Below are 23929 nucleotides of genomic sequence, written 5' to 3'. Positions count from 1 at the left end.
ATAAAATTGTACAATTCATTACTTATAATGCTGTTCAATTTTAAATAAAGATTTATAAAAATAAAATAAAAAAATAAATATATATATATATATATATACATATATATATATATATATATATATATATATATATATATATATATATATATATATATATATATATATATATATATATATATATATATATATATATATATATATATATATATATATATATATATACACACACAAACACAAAAAATATATTAAAAAAATATATATATATAAACATGTAAATTAGTAGAAAATCACTTATCAAACTTTTAAATTAAATACATTCCTTTTAAAAATAGCAACTTAATCTAATAAATGTGATTTTTTAAATTCTGGTTGTTTATTTATTTATTTATTTTTTTTTTGTAATTTTTATTTAATTATTTAAAAAAGGTTATATACAGAAAACTATAAAAATTCCAATCAAATATTAAAACTTTTTTACTCGTGGTTCTTTATTTTATAGATAAAAATATAATGAAGTTGCAGTTTGTTTGCAGTTTGTTTTTGTAAAAAGATTTCTATATATGTCATACACAATCATTTTATCTACATCCCTCAAACACAACTTATATACTGACCTTTAAACTTACTGACATTTGTACATAACGTTGTAAAAGTGAGCTTTTTACATTAGCATATAATATATTTGTTTATTATTATATTTTATGATTTACTATTATGATATACTATATTTTAAGCTCAACTTTATATGCTATGCGATAAAGTTGAGCTTATTTAGAGTAGCCCGCTTGAAAAATGTTAATTAAATTTTTTATTGACTAACAACTTTAAAAAATCTTAAAGAAAGTAATTTTAAAAAGTTGTTACCTGGTGAAATATCATCAATACGTGGGGGAAAACCTTCATCAATACCACCCATTACTGAAAAACCAAATCGACGATCTGAAGGCCCCATTTCAATAAGAATTGTGCTGATTTCACACTAAATAATACTTTATATTATTATAAAAAATATTACATAATTTATTAAATTGCAACATAATACAAGTTATAAAATTAAAGAGCAGTTTATTTTTGAGTTTATAAAAAAGTTAATAATTACGTCTGCAAGATTATTAGATGACTGGTATCCATTGTTTAATTTTTCTGATGTTGATGATGCATTAGATCTTAATGAATGCAATGAAACTTTTGAATTGCTTAATGCCTTTATATTTTCTGCACCACTTGTAAAGGAGTAACCATTACTAACATACCCATTTTTCTAGAAATTAAACAATATTATTTTGAAACTCAACAAATGCCTAAAATAAAACTATCCAAACAAAACAAAACATAACAAAAAAAAAAAATATATATATATATATATATATATATATATATAGGCTTGGTCAGGAAGGAGTGTGGTCGCACGCCACTAAATAATGATGCAAACAACATTTTTGACAATTTGACCACGGTTATTAACATTTAGAAAACCTGCTAAATAAACTTAAATTTTGAATTATACCTTAAAAATAAATAGCATCAAGACTTTTATTTTTATTAATGATTTTACATTAGCAAAACACTTTTGAACTCAGATTATTAAATAATAACTTTACAGTGATACAAATAAATGTAGGAAGTTTAATCAATATCAACAAGCTAAAACATTTCCTTGATCAATGCAATTATTTATTCAGCATGATTTGTATAACAGAAACTTGATGTTCCGAAAAATCATCCAGAATAAATTCAAAACTTTAAATCCCAAACTAAAAACTTATATCTTATAATAGAAAAAGTTTAAAAACATGGTGGTGGAATTTTAAGCTATATTATGAATGTTCTAACAACTAAAGTTAGATACTATCTTTAGACATCAAATGTCGATGGTGAGGCTTTTACAATTGAAATAATAAACATCCTGGTGGCTATAGACCAGCTAATGGTGATATAACAAAACTTTCTAATTATTTAAAACAAATTTTACTAAAAAACAATAAAGAGTACAAATTTTATTCTGTATTGGAGACATAAACATAAATTGTTTACAGTACAATGAAGATTCTGATTACAAGATTTTTTTTTTGACTATGTTTCAATACTATTTTTTCCCATTAATAAACAAGCCAACCTAAGTAACATCAAATTCAGTCACTGCGTTAGAAAATATATTGAGTTATTAATTTAACAATTTATCATTAAAAGCAAGAATAATCAAGACAGATATATTCAATCACCTTCTAATATACTTTTCACTTCTCCAATATACAAAAACTAATAAATCTAAAGTCAAAATCCATAAACAAATACCTAACAACTTTACTATCCAACAACATAAAAGTCACTCTATTGGCAGTGACATGGGGAAAAATTAAGAATGTAACCTTGAACACACCAACTCTTCTATTAATCACTTCCCTGTTATAGAACAGCAAATAAAAGCAAAATATTTAAAATCTCCATGGATCAAAAAAATGACAAAAAAATCTACAAAAAAAAAAGCAAAAACTTCACATTAAATTCTTTAAATATAGGAATGAAAAAAACTAAAACACTTACAGTACAAAAATTTATTTTAAAACATAAATTTTTTTAAATTATTATTCAAAACAAATAACAAATGCAACTGATGACATTAAAAAACATAAGGCATTATAAAATAAAAAATTAGGAACAAAAAAATTCCTTGAATTTAAACAGAACTCCAGGTATAGATGATATTTGTAATCTAGTATTAAATTTTGAATATTTGTCTAATAAATAACATATATTCCAGATATTAAAAGCATCAACTAAGACACATATTGTACAGCACAAACTTAAAATAGTTAAAATTATGCCAATATTTAAAAGCAGTGAATTATAATTATTAAATAACTGCAGACCTAAATCCATGCTAACTTCATTCTCTAAATTTCATTAACGAATAATCTATAACAGATTATATATTTAACTGAAAATAAAAGTTCGACTTCCAAAAGCAATACTCAACTTTGCTACTTTAGATTACTTATTATTAATAGTAAATAAAGATTTAAAAAAAAAATTTGTATTAAGAGTCTTTATAGATCTGTCAAAAGCATTTTAACACTGTAAACCATAACATTTTACTTAAAAAAATGGAAAGCTATGGGATAAAAAACACTACCCTTGATTGGTTTAAAAACTACCTTTGTAACAGGCAACAATGTAATATTTCAGATGAACAAACATCGAAAACTATTAAAAGTAGAATATGGTGTTCCTTAAGGTTCCATTTTCGGACCCCTACTGTTTCTGTTATTTATAAATGATTTTGTTAAAACCTCAAAAAAAAAAGACGATACAAAATTATCTTAAGTTCTTTCTATTTTCACTTTTGTTAAGATTTTTTTTCTCACTTAATCAATTTTTAATATCAATGCTTTTTTAAAGTTTTTTTTTTAGTTTAGGGAAGTTTTTTCAGTGCATTTTTAAATTTTAAAAGTATGTTAAAAACTGTGATCAAATCATCAAAACAAAATATTATTTGTGTGGTCATGTAATAGCGTATAATTGCACGCTTTTCTGACCAAGCCTGTATATATATAAAAATAAGCATATGTAATTATTTATAAATATTATTATTTATTGAATAATGATTAATGTTTCATGCCTTTGGACACTTGTTTTAACAGAAAATGTTTTTTAGTATCATTATATATTTATAATCATAAAATGAGAAACTTGTCTTTTTTTATTCAACAGTTTCTACACAACCGATCATTCAACTTTTCTTTATGCATTATAGTTTTCTAATAATCTTAGATAATTGTTAGTTAATGGATTAATAAAAACAACTGAATGATGTTTAAAATTTACTCATAAAAAGTTACATAAAATACTTCTGTCATGCTTTGTGAAAATATAAACAAACAAAATGGAAGCTACATCGTTGTGCAAAAATCTTTGTTTGATTCATTTGGACTATATTCTTAATAAATGCATTAAACAATGCAGCACTATGGCTTTAAAAAGTGAATGTATGTCAAAAAGAATTTGCTAACTGAATGAAGTAAAATTCATTGGTGGATGAAGGGGAGTTATAACCCTCCCTTAAGATAATTGTTAAGACAGTTTAGAAAGTTGTTACCTCCTTTTCAAGACAGTGATTTTTTAAGAGAGAGTCAGAGATTTATGTGTCAAGAAGAGGGGCGCCATAGCTTTAAAATAGAAAGACCCTTGATTTTGTTCTAAATATCTAATTGAATGGACTATGAAATCCAAATTGCTAACTGAATGAATAAATATTCATTTGTGGGGGTAGAGGAGTTGTTTGTTTTTCTCCCATTTGTGAGGGTAAAAAACCTAAACCTTAATTACTCAATCCTTTAAAAAAATCAGGCAAGTTTCTGCTTTTCATATCTTAGTACAATACTCTAACTATATTGGAAAAAAAAACTTAGTAAAGGCAAGTGTAAAATGAAAATTTATTTTTAGTCGCTTTTTCAGTGTATGGCCTTATAACAATTTTGTTATAAATTTATTTTGTTACAAATTTATAGCAGATTTTTGAGAAAACTCTTGATTATTTAAAAGTACATTCATTATCAAAACTAAATTATCAAAACAGAAAAACTTTGGTTGTTTAAAGTTTTATAGTCATAAAACTACAACAACTTTGCTATGTTGTTGATCACAACATTGCAAAGTCACATTGGTAAATCGCAATCATAAGTCATTAAAATCTTTCTATAATAAAGGGTAACCAAAAAATATTTAAAGCTTTTTATTATTATATTTTTTTTGAATGTTCATTATATTTTAAATGATTTGCTTTTATTTTTTATATTTTTTTAACTTATCTATTAATTTTTATTTAGTGTTTTCATATTTAAAAATTTTTTTAATAATAATACTATCTAATAATAAAACGTTTTATAAAAGTATTATACAAATCAATTTTTTGTTTTGTTTATTAAAACTGTTATATATAAGTGCTAAAAAAGTTTCCATATTATCTGTCTGTATTTCTGTATTGATCTCTCGGTGTAGTTAAGGTAATTTAAAAAAGATTCAAACTTTTTTATTATAAACTAGCATGATTTTATCAGCATATTATGTCCAAACAAGAGCTTTAGATGTTATAACTTTTTTTGCTTCAGGTTTTTTAATATTTATATATAATTTTCAAAACCTTTTTACTACCCCTAATAGTGAATTTGAAGAACACCATTTTGGAGTCTTTAGATCAATTTTTCTCATCAACGTTAACATAAAAACTTTTTTTTTCTTTCTTTATTTTAAACATCGTTGCTTCCAACAAAGCTGCAACAACTATTAGAGTTAAAAGATACTGAAAGAGAAAAGATGAAGATTGTAGAGCAAGATAACAATTGACAGATGACTTGAAAGATTGCAAATTATATGAATCAGGAAAGCAAGATGAAGGAAGCAAATTCCTTCAGCAAAGAACTGATGTTTGAGGAAAAAAATAGACAAATAAGAGTTTTTCGAGCACATAGAAGCAGTCACAGAAAAAGAATGAGACTTAATTGAATGACAAGTAACACGAGAATGAATTTTAGTAGATGGCACAAGAGACGCTAGCTCTTTAGAGCAGTACCCATTATAGTATTTGTAGAAAAGAGAAAGAAAATTAACATTACAACAACGTGATAATAGTTGGAGGTTGGTTACAAGAGCAAGTCCAACTATGTTTACAATGCTTTTTTGCACCTTGTCTAAAAGAGAAAGGGCATCATTAGAAGATCCGCCCCAAATATAGCAACAGTATTCCATACAAGGCTAGATTTGAGATTTATAGAGATAAAGAATAGATTCCGAAGTAAGAAAGTGTCAAACTTAATAAAGAGATGCAACCTTAACAGATTCTAATTTTGCAACAGATTTGATATACAGTTTTCAAGAAAAATCAGAAGTAAGAGTTAATCCTAGAAGATGAACGGTAAATTATTCATCTAGTACATTACTGTTCATAAATATAGGAAGATCTAAATTATTACAATAATGATTGGCTGAAAAAAATTGAGTTTTATCTAAATTAAAGTTCACCAGCCACTGTGAGCCTCATGCTGTAGCAGAAGTGAGATTCTTTTCAAGCTCAATTGCCTCCTCCAAGCAATCAGAGAGTTTTGGCTTCTTACCATGACAAAAATAAATGGTAGTATCATCAGCAAATAATGCCACCTCAGGTGTGAGAATATCTGGAAGATCATTAATGTAAACTAAAAAGCTTATGGAGAAGACCAGCATGCCAAACTTTATCAAAAGCTTTAGAAATGTCAAGAGCAATGCCCTTAATCTTTCCACCTTTATCTAATGCACAATAAAACCTATCGGTTATTACTGTTAGCAAATTAGCGGTAGAACGAGAAGATTGAAATCCATATTGATGATCAGAAAGTAAGCTATTAGATTCAAGATGAGAGACTAAGTGTTTGCTAATTAAAGATTCAGAAACCTTTCTTATGATAGGAAAAAGACTAATGGGACAGTAGTTAGACAAATCAGATCGCTTTCCAGAATTCTTGAAAATAGGGATAACAGATGCCCCTTTTCAGCAGGCTGGAAAACAAGACTCTGCTAAGCACTTGTTAAATAGTTTTGAAAGTATAGACGACAGCTCCAGAGAACACTTCTGCAAGACTATAACAGGTATGTTGTCAGAACCACAAGCTGTAGAAGAGTCTAAGCAGGAAATCATTTTAGATACAGAAGCTGGAGTGATACAAATGTCAAGCAATTAATTAACATGATTGATGACTAACTCAGGTAGAACGCAACTAGTGGAATTAAGAGATAATATTGTTGAAAAGTTCTTAGCAAACAATTCAGCTTTGTCTTTAGGTGAGGTGACAAAATCTGAACCATACAAGAGAGGTGGAATTACAGATTTGCCTTTATTATTGATACTATTAAAGATCCTCCAGAAGTCACAAGAGCCTAATTTTTGTGATGAAATACGAGATTTCATGACCTGAGAATAGCAGGCTTTGGCGTTAGACAAAAGCTTTTTACAATGGACCCTAGCAGTAATAAACAGATGTCTGTTTTCTGGAAAATTGTTTTGCTGGTAGATAATGAAATAATCTTAATGGTTTTGATTGGAAATTGCAGCGGCACAATGTGAGGAAAAAGCGGAAGAGTGAGGCTTGACCTGGAATTATCAAAAGGGAATAAAAGATTCAATGCCTGCCTGAATTCACAAAGTAATGTAAGAAGGATAATTTATTAGCAGGAAGACAAAAGATTTCTACCCATGGGCCATCACCAAGAAAACCACAGAAAGAGTCCTAGCTAGCTTCAAGGTAGTTGTAAGAGGTACAATGATAGGGGGATTCAGATGATGAAAAAGAATGGGATAATAGTTTTAGAGAGATCAAACCATGCTCAGAAGCACCTAAGGGTGAATGTGGAGAAACTGAGTACTGACTAGGATCAGAAACCAGACTTAAGTCGAGTAGAGAAGGTAAAAGATTCGGGTTGTCTGGAAAGCGAGCTAGAAAGTTGACTATTTGAGTAAGAAATTGAGAAAGGCAAAAGTTGTGGGCCCTAATGCCTGCAGAGTCACTGACACTAGAGCCAAGCTATTCAGTTTGATGAGCATTAAAGTCACCAACAACAACAATATTAGCTGATGGATAAAGAGAGAAGGCTTGGTCAATTTGATCAGAAATAACATCAAAAAGAGTGCAGTCTTGAGATGAAGGAGAGCGATATAGAACAAAGAGAAAGTTGATAGAGTGAAGTGGTACTGAACGAAAGCGCATAAAAGAATAGTCTGTGGATTCAAACCTAGTTTCCCAACTAGGTGAAAATTCTTACAAATGTAAATGCCCAGGTCAAGCATGTAACTATTGGAATCTTTACGAATTAAAGGAAGATAACCATCAACACTAAGAACACAAGATAATACAGCTGAACTCAAATTAGTCTCACAAAGAGCATGTAGGTCTGGTGAACTTTGCAAGAGATAAGACTCAACAGAAGAAAAGTTACTTCGAAGACCATGAATATTAGTGAATGATAGGTTTAGAGAACTTAATGATGATGATGGTTTTTTATGTTTTATAGTTTTTGGTACTTTATTCATTTATTAAATTTGTTAAAGAACTTGACTCAAAGCATAGACAGTACTCAGTACACTGTTTAATAGCTCAAGCAATTGCCTCATTAGCATCGATAAACCCTAAGCCATAAAAAAGGGCTCCAAAAGTGGCCTTGATAATGCACACCAAAAGTACAAACAGGGACACCATCCATGCGCAACATGGCACTGTTAATACTTTGATATTTTTCAGCTGTTGATGGAATCAGCCTCTCTGAGAGCTACTGCAGAGTTCGAGAAACCTGACTACCAGCCGGCCTCAGAACCATAAAACTGAGTTTTAGAGCTGTACCTTCATTAGGAGATATATTAGAAAGAGTTTCCTAGTCATAAAAACAGAGACACAAGCAAAACCCATGCATTGAGTCAAGAAGATCCAGCATTCAACAACCTAAACTGGAAACAATGTATTATAAATACATCTGCGCCAGCCTAATAGATGAGGAAGGGGTGGGAGGCTGGTCAGTAGATAGAATCTATTTACCCCTTAAGTCTTTGCCTAGGAGGCCTTCTACAAGACAGTAGCTGGATGCATTTCACATCTGCCCAAGATGAGTATTTTTATCGAGACACCATCTCTAGCCACTACTCAACCAAGAGCCCCAAGGCAGGGGATGTTTTAAGTTGGAGTTGGCTTCTCTTTTGCCTAAGAAAGCATATCCTATAAGGCACCAGGATATGAAGCAGATTGTACTGGGTTGCATGTCACCAGTAGCAGGATAACCTGACCTGACATAAATTAGTGAAAATCTTTTGAAAAAGTGCCTTAACCCACTATAGATCCAATTTCTAATTGGTTTTGAGGTATATTAACTATATATAGTTGTCAAAACACAATATTTATATCAATTTTTACAAAAAATACTAGAACTGCGACCAAAAAAGAGCTTATAATTAAGAAAAATTGCCAATAAACTAAAATAATTTTGTGGTATCATAAAATAAAAAATATTTTATGATACTGCAAAATTAATTATTTTAATTTTTTTTTGTCTTTTCATAATTCACAGACATGATCATTTAACAGAAATATGTCATAGTCAATATAATATCATACAGATGCTATTATATTTTAAAATTGTCTTAACTACACCGATCTATTGTATTGTATTGTTACTTTGTTTATTAAAACTAAGTAACTCTTTATGTTTTGAATTGAATGTGTCAATTTTGGAACAAAAAAGTCAAGAAAAGTTTAATACATTAAAAACAATGCATTAAAGAAGAAAGGTAAACTTCCTTTGCCTCAGAAAAATAAATTATTTAGAAAATCTGGAAATTAACAAACCTAAATTTAACATTTGAAACAGGATTGGCTAAACCTCAGTTTTTAGACAAAAACCCAAACCAACTGAGTTTTTGCTGGGTTTTGCTAAAGTTTGTTACGAACCTTTAGTAACATAGTTTTATTAATTTATAGTTATTAAACAGCTATTCTTTATTTTAACATTTTTTCACTTTATTTTGACTTAAGCTTAATGAATAATTAAAAATGCTTTTTTTCAAATATAAAGTTAATCTGAAATAGAGATATTGTTTCAGAATACATAGTTAGATTCAAAATATATGTATATTATACATTCTTCAACATGTCAACATTTAGGGGAGAAAAAAAAGACTAGCAAGTGAAATGAAGTGATTAACCAAATAAGGCTATAGAGCAAAACTAAGCGATTATATTAAGTGTTCAACTTAATAAAATAATATGTAATTACTGCAAAGAAAGCATAATTAAAAAACAGAGAGAGTTATGAGCAATTTAGATAAATGCAAAAGAAAGAAAAAATAAAGTATAAATGACTCCGCAGAAGTGTTTAGCAATATATCAGAGTCAATTTCATCAACACCTGCAGCACCAAATAAGTCAACCAATTAAATTGAATGTTAAACTTCAATGGATAATAATGATTATAAGAATATAATAATGGAAAATTATTAAATAGCTAAAACAAATTCAGCAGCTAGTGAACCAAAAAACAATAAGTATGCCATACACATATCATAGATCGGTATGTGTAAGTTTGACTTAGATACACAGATTGGTCATAAATAACATACATAGATTGGTTTGTATAAAAAGTAATATGTATTCAAACAATGGTGATTATAAAGGATGAATAAAAACCATAGCAATATGGGAAGTACCAATAGTATATCAGAATTTAAATTTAGATCACAGATCTTTATAAAGCCCTATTCAACATATATCACTAGTTAAAAACAATACAAGTATTTACAAAATAAAGATATATGTTATAATATTTTTAACATACTATAAAACAAAATTTAAGTTTTTGTAAGTAACTTTGTTTAATATATATATCAAGCCTTCCCGGGAAGTGCATGCGATCGCACATCTTGTTTGTCCATATTCATAGTAATTTATTTAAACAAACTGACCATGGCAGTTCGCACCTTTTAACTTATTAAGCGTTTCGATAATTCATGGCAAAAAGCTCAACTTATCTACTAAGCAAATAAAAACAATTGTAAAAAAAAAAATTGTAACAAAATATCAAGTTTAATTAAATAAACTAGAAAATTTAATAATTAAAAAAAATAAACAAAAAATTTTTTTTTATGTATAACATTTTTGTGCAACTTTTGTATTCTTTTTTTTTAGAGTCATTGTTGAAAAAAACATCTTTTATAATGATTTAAAAACAATTAAAAGATTTGATATGCAATTTATTCACAATTTTTGTCAGTCCATATAATTAAGAAACTAATTTGTTATGTACGCTAGAACTATGAGCAACTTTGTTAATTATTTTCTTAGCTTATTCGTTTTGTATGTCTTTTCGCTTTTAAAAATGTTTTTGCTATATTTGACATTTTTGTTTTCAATATTTCTATAATAGGAAAATAAAAAATAAATTATTTATTCGTAAAATATATTACTTTATTAATAATTTTTGTAAATTACGGCATTTGACACATGTCTGAAATTGTTTTTTTATAATGCCCAATTTTCCAATGTTAATACGAATTATTAGAGAAAATGAGCATAACGATTGCTCTTTTAAAAAAAAATGTTTTTAAAATTTAATAAGTTTTAAATAGGCTCCTAAACATTTCGTTAAAAAAGTTTAGTAAAGTAACAATGTACTAGCCCACAAGCTTTTTGAGCATCGTCAATAACAATAGTTCATCAGGAAATGTACAATTTGGATAATCCTACAAAAAGTGCAGACTATTTCAATGGGGGTATCGAAAACAACCAAATATTTTATATTTAAATATTAGCATTAATGACTTTTTATTTTTTTACATGAAAAACTTGTTAAAAAGAAAAAAGAAATTTTTACAAATAAATAGTAATTAGTTTCTTGCTTTCCTGTGCATTAATAAAAACAGTAAAGTTTAGCAAAAACATTTAAAAAACAAATTTAATAATTGTCCATGTTACTAGTGCAAATTATAAAGTATTTCCTTGATATACTGACTGAAAAAAGTCGCAAAAAATTGCAGGCCTTGTGATGAAGCGGAAGCATCGCTCTGTACACGTTAAACACGACTGTAAACGACCTTCCGGGCGCGACAAATAGCACTCGCTAGTTTTGTTGCAAGAGTAAAAAATTGCGCTCATCTGCAGAACTAGCAAGGGAGAAAATTATAAGTTGATTTTATAGAAAATTTTTTAATAAAACTTTTTTGCTGAAGTGAAAATATGTTTAAACAGTAGAGTTTGCATATTGATAAATAAAGAAGTTATATTTGTAATAAAGTACGTCATGCATAATGTATGAGTGACTTACTTCAATTTTAATTTACGTGGTATAAGTTAAAATTAAAAATGATTTATTTCTTCTATTTGAAAGCTAAATCCAGCATGTGCTTTTTTTTAATTCCAGTTGAACTTTATCATAATATCCGCTTAATCGTACCCTGGTTAAGTCGAACCATTCGCTAACGTATATTTTTTTAGGGTCCATTTGACAAAAAACTTCGCTTAACTAGAACTTTTACTTTGAATTGCATAAAAGTTCATGTAATAAAATATCAAAATTTGCAACATTCAAATGAAAATTCCAAACTTAAATGTTAAAAAATATATATCTAGTGTAATATTTATAAATATCTTATAAATAAATATTTAGCCTAAAAAGTTTATCTAACTAAAACTTTACTTAAAGCTTCAATCCCGTACAGGTTCGATCTCATTCTATTAATTAATGACTATTATATTTAAAATTCAAAAACATCAAAACGTTGGAATACCAAATATTGTTTTGTCAAATATAAGTTAATATAAAACAAAATATTTTCTCTAAATATTTCATATTCTTGTATCTTTGAATCAGTTAATCTTATATTAAAGTCTATTTATTAAAAAAGTTAAAGCTAAACGCAACTTAAAATTTAAAAAAAAAGTTTCAATAAACAATATTTATAGCAAATATATTTGTTACATGACTTTGAATTGAAACTTTTGGAAGCGTACTCACAAACAACAAAAGAAAAAATGTTATGTCACTAGTTTCTCAAATGCATTTCTCAAAATATAAATCAGTATATTTTGTGAAAATATATGTCAGCAGTTATATAAAAGCAGTTTTCTATTTTGCACAAATAATTAACTATTATTTATTTTAAATTAAATTAAAAACATTTCTGTTGTTTAAAATGCCCGCATTCGAGCATGTTAATTCAACTCCAAAAAGGAAACAAAGTTATGTAGTTATCTTTTAGTAAATGGAGATATTTAATTGTTTTTATTTAATATCAAGGCTGCAGTAACATTTTTTTCCGGTAGATAGACAAATGCATTAACTAAAAAACCAAAGCTATTTTGTCTCATTTCCCAGACTTAACATGAAAAATTTAAAACAAAAAATCATCCACCCTTTTCGTTGTACACACTGGTACGCTCTTGAATGACCCCTTCCTCATACTTGCGTACGTAATTTATGGATGGCCCCATGGCAACCAATTTCCAACTCTTGCAATGTTATATTTAAATGTTATATTGCACATACATTGAAACATACATAAACTTAAATGTTCTCAAAACATCTTGATGCGGAATAAAGAATATTTGCGAACACTAAAAACCTGCCAAACTTAGAATTAAACAAATTTTATTGGTTCAAAAAGTAGGCTGACTATGCAAAGTAAAGTTCTGGAGACTTCTATCTTAAAAATTATATTATTTAAGTTTTTCTTTGAGATTTCTCGCATTAATTGTTATAAGAATATGTTATCAAACGAACTATTATTTGAACACTATTGCTCAATCATGGAGCTACATCTACAAAGCCGTAAACATTTTAAAATTTTATTAATTATTTATAAAAATAAATGTTTTAAATTTATATTTTTTAAATTATCAAATTTTTGTAAAGTTTATTTTATTTAATAGATTTTAGTAGTATATTATTACTTTTTAATATAAAAAAGTCTGTATTTTATTAAGTAAATTTAATTTTATTTATATGTTTCTTATGTTACTAAATAATGTATTTCTTTTAAAGCAACTTGTACATTGTGATTTTGTAAAAGACTTTCAACAACGACTGTGTTTTCAATGAAATTATTAATAACCATCAAAGTTAATATAACTAATTATTAATAAACATACAAGATTAAACGTTTCAAACTACACAAATTATAAAATAGTCATTAAAAAATTTTAACTTTTTTATTTAATAAACAATTCAACTAGCATTATTTATGTTAGAACCTTGTTAAAATGACACTCCCCTAAAACGATTTACAGGAGCAATTTAAAGCTCTTGCAATTATAAAATAAAAAACACAGAAAACAACATGAAGGAAGCGAATTCCAAAGGACTGATGTTCGAGGAAAAAAATAAATGATTTTCAATGACTTGCCATTTCAATTATTGCCGACCTCATTTTTCCTAATTCCGAGGGTTGATATATATATATATATAATATATATATATATATATATATATATATATATATATATATATATATATATATATATATATATATATATATATATATATATATACATATATATGATGATAATGACCACACCTTATTCAACTGACCAACTTGCAGCTCTAGCAGCCAACTGGCCAGGCCTTAGTCAAGGTAACCATTCAGCTGCTTCTCAAAAGCTTGATGCTACGATATCAAAACTAATAGCCACAGTCAGCATGCTTCTCACTCGCGTATCTGTTCTTGAAACTGAAAATATTTCTCTAAAAGCAAATCTTTTTCAACAGCCAAAGTCAGCACCTCCGAGCTTGACCACAACTCTTAACTGGGCAAGCGCAGTCAAGCACGGTTCAGAAGCCAATAAAGCAATTATCACAGCGGTCAACGAAAATGCTAAAATTGTAGAAACGAAATCAAAAAGAGCTATAGTTGTCGGTCTTCCCTCAATCCAATAAAACTCATTGAACTGTCCTTACTTGCAGAAAACAACTCTTTTGACATTACTTTTATCACCAAGACATGGTTCAATGACCAATCAACTCCCTCTCTTCAGAACTACAACCTCTATTGTTCAGATCGTCGCAAACAAATCGGAGGAGGTGTAGCTATATACATAAACAGTAAAATCATCTCAAACAAAATAGAGGAATCCCTACTACACAAAGATTTTATTCCTTACTATTCAGAACAATTATGGGTTGAACTGAAGCTTTTGAATGAAACTCTGCTCCTAAGCTTCATTTATAGACCTCCATCCTCCGGTATCAAAGCCTTCTCAGAGATTTCAAGTGCTATTTTCCATGCCAAAACTTTAATATCGACTAAAAAATACAACAGTATCATCATCGCTGGTGACTTCAATTTCCCAGAGATTACTTGGACTTCCCAAAAAACAAACGTGGATGACAAAAGAACTATTATCTCTTATTCGTCTTAAAAAATCGCTATGGGCTCGTAACGTCAGTTCAAAATGGAAAATCACATCACTGGTTGGGGAATATAGGGAAACTAGAAAGTTTGTTAAAAAATTAAGTCATTCTTCTCTGAAATCTTTCGAAATTACCCTTGCCAATGATAAGCGTAATCCTAAAAGACTGTTTTCATACATAAATAGTAAACGCTCTGTAATAAATCAGATCTCATCTATGCAAATCACCAGTTCCAGCGAAATCATTAGCTCTGACAAAATTACAATAGCCAACTTAACAATCAATTTCAATCAGTTTTCAGCAAAGAGCCATCCAATGACAATCTTCCCCGTTTTGATCGTAGAACTAACACAATCCTCAATAGGATATCTTTTGATACTCTGGCCACTAATGGAACTCTCAGCACTAGATATATCTAAATCACTTGGTGTAGATAATGTCAGTCCTCATGTTTTACGCTTTTGTTCTACCTCAATGTCTTCTCCACTTACTCTCATCTTTCAAAAGTCATTTGACAATGGTGAAATTCCAAGCTCATGGTCTAAAGCAAATGTAACACCTTTATTTAAAAAGGGCTCCAGAATTAATCCATCAAACTATAGACCAATATCCCTCACCTCGATTCCGTGTAAAATAATGGAGAAATTAGTTAAGAAGGCAATCATGCAGCATCTAAAATCAAACAATCTTTTATCAAATAGTCAACACAGATTTTTACAGAAAAAAGCATGCATTACAAATCTCCTTGAAACAATGGACTTCTTGACTGGAAATATAGCCAGAAAGATCAGTTGGCGTCGTATTTCTGGATTTTGCTAAAGCTTTTGACAAAGTCCCACATGCTTTACAAATTAAAAATGTACGGAATCGAAGGCAATCTTCTCAATTGGATAAAAGCTTTTCTACTCAACAGGTCTCAACGAGTCATCCTTGGCGACACTCAATCAAATTGGTTACCTGTGACAAGTGGAGTTCTGCAAGGATCAGTCTTGGGTCCAATTTTATTTGTCATTTTCATCAATGATCTGCCAGATGTAATAAGCAAAGAAAACAGTTGTAAGATCTACGCTGATGACACTAAAATCCTAAGCATTGCCAACTCACTTGCTGCTCAACTTCAACTCCAATCAGGTATTGACTAAATTGTCCAGTGGACTAAATCTTGGCTCATGGAGCTAAATGCAATAAATGCAAGGTCATGCACTTTGGCCAAAAAAAATTAACTCCTTTCAAGAACTCAATGGAGTAATTAGGCCCTTGTTCAATAACGACTTGAACTACATTGGAAGCAACCACCTCTGAGCGTGACTTGGGAATTCAAATTACCAATGATCTTAAAGTAGAAACCCAATCCATCGTTGTCTCATGTAAAGCAAATCAAATGCTAGGCATCCTAAAACACACTTTCCAATCTCGTGATGCTTTTTTATGGAAACAACTCTACTCCACCTACATCCGTCCTTTACTTGAGTTTGTAATTCCAGCTTGGAACCCTCATTTGGTGAGGGATGAACAAATTATTGAATCAATACAGCGCAGAGCCACAAAAATACCAGACAAACTAAAAAAGTTACAAGTCCAGATGTTTACAACTTGGCCTATCTTCTTTTGTTGAACGTCGTAAACCAGGTGACCTCATCCAAAAATATAAAATTATTAATAACATCGACATAGTCAACTGGCACTTTCCTCCTGTTACAATTCCGCCAAGACCAAATCACAGAGAAAAAATTCACCGTGAAAAGTACAGCAATAATTTAGCTCGTTTGCACTTTTTTAACAATCACATTGCCAATGCATGGAACATGTTACCAGATAAAGTAATCGGTTCCCCAACTGTCAACAGTTTTAAAGCGAGCCTCGATAAGCTCTAATGTTACTACAACTCGCAGCTATCCTTAGTGAAAGTTGCAATATGAGCTTCACAAAAACTAACTATAATCTGACAATCTATGATTTTTATTTTGTCAATTATTTTTACTTTTGTCGTAACAAATATATACTACTACTATATATATATATATATATATATATATATATATATATATATATATATATATATATATATATATATATATATATATATATATATATATATATATATATCAATTTATACCAAAAATCGGGAAGTTATAAATGTCTTTGTAGAATGTGTGCTGACACTATTATAAAAAGAATTCTTTAGAATTAATTACTTTTGCTTTTTTTTTTTTTCTTATATTTTTTTAAAGGGGGTATTTAATATAATTATTTTTTGAGCTCACTTAATTTTATAGTTTGTAAGGAGAAATTTATTTTCATGCCTGCATTTTGAAGTTAATTCCAACTTTTTGTTTAATAAACATTCTTGGTTTGCATGTGTTATTATTTCAAATTTTTCTTGTCGGCATAGTATGCATTTTTTGGATATATTATTATATGCAGGTGCTGCTTTAAGGATGGACCAATTCAATATAAAATCATTAACGTTTTTATTTTTCAATTTCCATATATATTTTAAAAGCATGGTATCTTTTTAATACTTTTTATTTTCAAAGGATTGTTTATAGTTGCCAAAACATTTTTTCCATTCTGTTCATTTCCATTTCCCTCTGTTAAGTTAATATATTATTTATCAGGTACATTCTTAGACGATTTTTAGTTAAATATTTTCAACTTTGTTTACAATTACAATTTTCTGTTATTTTTTTTATTTAAAATTTATTTTTTTATTTAGCAAAGCATTATTGTGACCTTTTATAATTCATTCCATATTTCTTGTGCAACTATAGCTAACTTTAATTGTACTTTGATTAAAAATTTTATGTAATCTAATAGAGGGCCAAAATTGTTTATCGGATAATTTGAAAAACACTTTTCCTATGTAAGTGCTATAGGGGGGTTGAACCAAAATACATATCTAGTTCTATTTTGCTTTTTTGTATTCTTTTTTTTAAGATCAAATTTTAGTTCAAAATTTTGAATCCAACTTTTTTTATAGGCATCTTGGAAAGTTTGTTTAGAGGAATTGAATAAATTTTAATCAGAATAGTTTTGGTTTAGCCTGTTATTAATTGAAATCGGGATTTGTTTTAGAATTTAGAATGATTTAATATTACTATACAATAATTAATCATTTGGTTTTTTGAAAGACTAATATAAATTTTCAAAGAGGTTGAATGTGACATCAAGAAAATTCACAATTTTTAAATGTATGCTTATTTGAAAGCCAATATTTTAAAAAAAATTTATAATATCTTGTCTAACTTTATTGAGCTGTGGACCTGTTTTTCTATGCATAACTATTAAACCGTCATCACAATAAAGACCCAAACTATTAATATTGATTACTTTACATAATAAATCTAAAATATAAAGTCCAACATATTCAAAAATTTCTGCTACATCATAACTGCCCTTTGTTACATCAAAGCAGTCATGTTTGCTTTTCTTTTTCCAAGTTTTCTTGTTATAGTAAAGTAAGATTTTTATCAGGGTTAGGGTTAGGGTTTTATTATACAAATGTTTTATTATACGATTGTTTTAAATCTCATCCTTTTACTGTGACTGTTCCTAAGTGCTGTAAAAATTCTTTTTTTTCTAGTTTTTTCCCTCAAACGTCAGTACTTTAAAATTTGCTTCCTTCATCTTGTTTTCCTGATTCATACGATTTGCAATCTTTTGGGCATTTCCAAAAAATCACGCATGGAACATTGCATCTGTTGCATTAATTACTTTGAAAATAATGCAATTTGTAACCACTGACTTAATTTTATTTAATTGACATCTATATATATATATATTACCTATACAAAGTATGGTAGCTATGGGTTGCATTATTTCATTATAGAATAAATTAATTTTTTAATGGAGTCACACACAGATAGATATTTGTTTGTGCGTGATATGTCTGTGCGTGATGCAAAAAAACGATGCTAAAATGTCATAGAAGAAAAAAAATACTTTTGCCATTCAATTCAGTAACCTAAAAATACGCAAAGTATAAAAAATGACTTTTATTGAAACTTTTTAACACTTCTTTTTCTAAATAATTAGATCTTTTAAATCACGCACAGAAATTCAACATGCTGTTCACTTTGGCATAAAATTTAAGATACCACTAATCTACTTAGTTGCAATTAATGATAATAAAATATTAAAAGACATCATTATCTTTAAGAATCAAAAAAATCTGGGCTATGAAATCGATTTTAAATATTATAATCACATGTAATAAAAATTTTTGTTTTTCATCTTAAAATTTTTTTTTTCATTATTATGAAGTTTGAATAATTAAAACATGAAGAAACACTTGTCTTCTATAATTTTTTTTTTAGATAATCAAAATATCACCTATCTTCTTTTGAAATCTTCCGAATTAAAAAAATATTTGCTTTAAAATTTCATGTTCTTTTAACTCACTAGAATGGAAATGCCCTTACAAGTGATGTATCAATTGTTATCTTGCTCTATAAACTTCATCTTTTTTCTTCCAGTAACTTCCAAACTCGAATAGTGGTTACTTGCAGCCTTGTTGAAAGTGTAGATGTCAAAAAAAAAAAGAAAAAGTGCAATAGGTCATTTTCAAAATTTTTTAAAACAGGTATAAAAGGTAGAGTATTTTTTGTTTTAAATCTTTTTAAAATTATTATTATCTTGGTTGTTATTAAATACATCATCTATATTTGTTTTCGGTTTTAAGAAAAAATGTGCTATCCAACGAATTCTTTTAATAAAATGCTCAACTTTTTCAATCAAAGAAATAGTATAACTTTTTTTATCTAGTAAAGGTATGTTTTTCAATGTTAAAGTGAAATTATTAGTTTCAATTTTTTCCACGGAATACTAAAATACAATCAAGTGTGCTCAATAGATGATAATTAGGAGCCTAATATATTCTTCTAAGAATGTACCTGATAAATTGCCTATGAATGTACTATGAATGAATGTACCTGATAAAAAGGCTTATAATTCCTCTAAGAATGTACCTGATAAACAATATATTAGCTTAATAGAGGGTGAATGGAAAAAAAGTTTTGCCAACCATAAACAATCATTTAAAAACAAAAAGTATTCAAAAGACATCATGCTTTCAAAATACATATGGAAATTGAAAGATAAAAACATTGATGATTTTATATTCAATTGGTCCATTCTTAAAACAACACTAAATGAATACTATGTAAACAGTAAAAAATGCATACTATACCTAAAAGAAAAACTTGAAATAATAACACATGCAAACCAAGAATGTTAACTAAATAAAAAGTTGGAATCGATTTCAAAATTCAGGCATGAAAATAAATTTCTCCTTAAGAACTATAAAAATAAGCGAGCTCAAAAAATAATTGTATTAAATTCCCCCTTTAAAAAATTAAAAAAGGAAAAAAAAAGGCAAAAGAAAACAATTCTAAAGACTTCTTTTTATAATAGTGTCAGCACATATTTCACAAATAGTGTCATTTATGATTTATTGTAATTTAATTTTTGGTATAAATTGAAGTTTTATTAACTTCAACATTCATTTCTGATGATTCTTAATTGATGAAACACAGTGTAAAAGGAAAAGTTTGACATATATATATATATATATATATATATATATATATATATATATATATATATATATATATATATATATATATACATGTATATATATATATATATATATATATATATATATATATACATATATATATATATATATATATATATATATATATATATATAATATACATATATATATATATATATTATATATATATATATATATTTATATATATATATATATATATATATATATATATATATATATATATATATATATATATATATATAAATTAAGGTATGACATATGCTATATGCCATATCCTAATTTGTCCGGTGGTGTATTTATTAAAGACCTAGCTTCTCTATATAGATCTATGTTATAGATGTAAATATAAAAAGTGAACAAATATAAAGTGAACAAAATTACTTCAGTAATTTATGACCTATAGGCAATGGATTATAAATTACTGAAGTAATTTTGTTCACTTTATATATATATATACACATATATATATATATATATATATATATATATATATATATATATATATATATATATATATATATATATATATAAATATATATATAAATTAAGGTATGACATATGCTATATGCCATATCCTAATTCGTCCGGTGGTGTATTTATTGAAGACCTAGCTTCTCTATATAGATCTATGTTATAGATGTAAATATAAAAAGTGAACAAATATAAAGTGAACAAAATTACTTCAGTAATTTATGACCTATAGGCAATGGATTATAAATTACTGAAATAATTTTGTTCACTTTATATATATATACATATATATATCTATATATATATATATATATATATATATATATATATATATATATATATATATATATTTTATATATATATATATATATATATATATATATATATATATATATATATATATATATATATATATATATATATATATATATATATATATATGTATATGTATATATATATATATATAATATATATATATATATATATATATATCTTTATAAACTTTAATGTTACAAACTGATTAAAAATTCTTCTAAATAAATCTTCTTTAGACCTTAAAAAAAAAATAGAAAACAAAATTGAATTTTTCAAAAAAGTTGCAAAATCAGAAAAGAGATTTAATATTTGTGAGAAGAAAAATATCAAGGAATTTAAATAATCGCTCATTTTAGTTTAATTTTAATATTTTTAATTTTCGCTGCAAACATTTAATAAAAAATTTTTTTTATAATAATCAACAAATGTAAATCAAAAATAAAAAATTGAAAGAAAGCATAAATGACAACTGAAATCAAACCTTTGTAACCAATCTATTGTCCATAGTAAAAACATTCACTGGTGGGGATTCATTTTAGGTAACCATCGAAAATCAACTAGTTATGAAACAAATTTCCTAAATGCCATCACCATCGTTATAATTTTTACTTATTATTATATATTAAACTATATTGAATTTTGTAGTTAAGCATGGATTTTCGCTAAATTTTTTAATATTACAGAAAATAAAAACATTTAAATAAAAATACCGTAAATTTTTTTATAAGTCATAAGCGATTTATATTTTTGTAACAATAACATAACTAAATATATAAATGAAACGGCTATGTATAAAATTGCCACATTCGTGTTTTTAAACATTCCTATATCCCTCCTGAGGAGATATTTTTCTAGCTTCTGAAACAGTTAGCTTTTTCATCCGATTTCCTAATGTAATCAAGTGACAATGTGTACATATATAAGGAGCGTAAAAAGGAGGGTAAGGTAAAAATAAAAGCGTAAAATGGAGGGTAAGGTAAAAATAAAGTTTAACTCAGAAGCTTCATTACCATTCACAGAGGCATCCAGGGCCGTCCGAAGGGGGGCGTAGGGTGTCTCGCCCCCTACTAATTTTATAAGTCGGCAAATTGGACATTGGAGTCGGCAAAATTGGAACTATAGTCGACAAAAGACAGATACGCCCCCCCCCCACATTAAAATTTCTTCGGGACAGCCCTAGCTATGACCTGCTGACTCTACCCAGTGGGCACAGTACGTTTTTTAGACGTTTTTATTAGGTTTAAAACTAATAAAAACGTCCAAAAAATGTTTGAAAACGTACCGTGCCCACTGGGTATTTGCTGTGACCAACTCTGAACTACTAACAAACAACTGTTACTAACTTTAATGATTCACAAACTAAATTAAAACAATTTATGTTGATCTTCTGGATCCACATAATTAAAATTTCCCTTCCCCCTCTCCGTACAAAACGGTCTTGAATCGCTTCTGATTTCCCTGGACCAAAGTGTTTAAATTTTTTTTTTTTTTTAAATGCAACATAATTGTAAATTACTAAAAACATACTTTTGTTTGTCTTCTGGATATTGAAAGAACAAAATGTTTTTTTCCTGACCAATTAAAAACTTTTTTAATTTACACTAATTTACAAAGACAGCGAATCAAAGCAAATGCATAGGGTTATCGCATTATCTCTGTTCTTTCAAATTTTTAGAAAGAATCATATACAATAGAATATTTTAATTTAAATAAAAATGATAGATAACAATGAAAACCTAAAACTTATTTTTATGTCTTCAGGATATCGAAAAAAAATTTTTTTTTTTTTCCTGATCAATTTAAATTTTATGAAATTTTATTTCGTGTTTGGATGACTCTAATCTGTTCTATTCTCAATGAGATATTAAAATCCTCTATAATTTAGTCAATAAAGAGTTAGACAAATTAAACAAATGCTTCATATGTTAATGACTCTCGCTTAACATTGAAAAAATTTAATTTGTTATATTTCATAAACCAAATGAAAGAGAGAATCCACTTAAATTACCTGATCTAAAAATAAATGAAGCAGTTATTACTAGAAAATATCAGTAAACTTCAATGTTATTTTTAAAATCGAAATTTATCATGGAGGTCTCATATAAGCACGTGATGTAACCAATTCTTTAAAAAACGGCGAAACCGTTCTTAAATAATGTCTTAATAAATAGTTAAATATTAAGTCTTTATGTATAGGGGTCGTCCATAAAGGACGTCATTTAGAATTTAATTACTAACCAGAAGTAGATGTTTATTAACTCCCTTCCTCGGAGATTTTCATTGAACACAAGGCGCTATAATACTCTAAAAACCTCTGCGCACGAGAGCCACCATTCTTCTACTTTTTGCCATTAGTTAAACTTAGCGTGACGTCCTTTATGGATGACCCCATAGTTGTTTAACTTAGGGAAATATTATATGGGCATGCACTAATTACACTAAGCTAAAAAAAGTTTGTTCTATTCAAAAATATCCTTGCAGAATTGTATTTGGAGCTCCAAGAATTATATTATAAGAGTTACATCTATGTAAACTTAGAGCGGTAAATGTTTACAAAATAAATATATATCTAGTCATACAGTTCATGTATAAAATAAAGTATGAACTCCAATGATATTTAAATATTTATTTAATATCGCGAACCTGTTTTGTGGA

The 23929-nt window shown here is 27.5% G+C and overlaps 1 protein-coding gene across 2 annotated transcripts in view; it reads right to left on the bottom strand.

Annotated features, from left to right (window-relative positions):
• The window catches only part of LOC100209327 (protein PALS1), a 91979-nt gene extending 69928 nt beyond the window's left edge, over positions 1–22051 (bottom strand). The window contains exons 1-4 of one of the 2 annotated variants that reach the window (XM_065804518.1): positions 21985–22051; positions 21756–21851; positions 1100–1261; positions 865–979 (exon numbers count right to left, since the gene is read on the bottom strand). In XM_065804518.1, coding sequence (XP_065660590.1) covers positions 865–979; positions 1100–1261; positions 21756–21779 — 301 coding nt within the window. In that variant the 5' untranslated portion in view covers positions 21780–21851; positions 21985–22051. Of the gene's footprint in view, positions 1–864; positions 980–1099; positions 1262–21755; positions 21956–21984 lie in introns of those variants that run through there. The other variant, XM_065804517.1, reaches the window with a different exon arrangement.
• Between the last annotated feature and the right edge of the window lie 1878 nt (positions 22052–23929).

This window comes from Hydra vulgaris, chromosome 09 (genome assembly GCF_038396675.1).
Source record: "Hydra vulgaris chromosome 09, alternate assembly HydraT2T_AEP".
In the NCBI taxonomy this organism is placed as follows: domain Eukaryota; kingdom Metazoa; phylum Cnidaria; class Hydrozoa; order Anthoathecata; family Hydridae; genus Hydra; species Hydra vulgaris.
The sequence above is the reverse complement of the archived record's forward strand: the minus strand, read 5'-3'. Positions and strand labels throughout refer to the sequence as shown.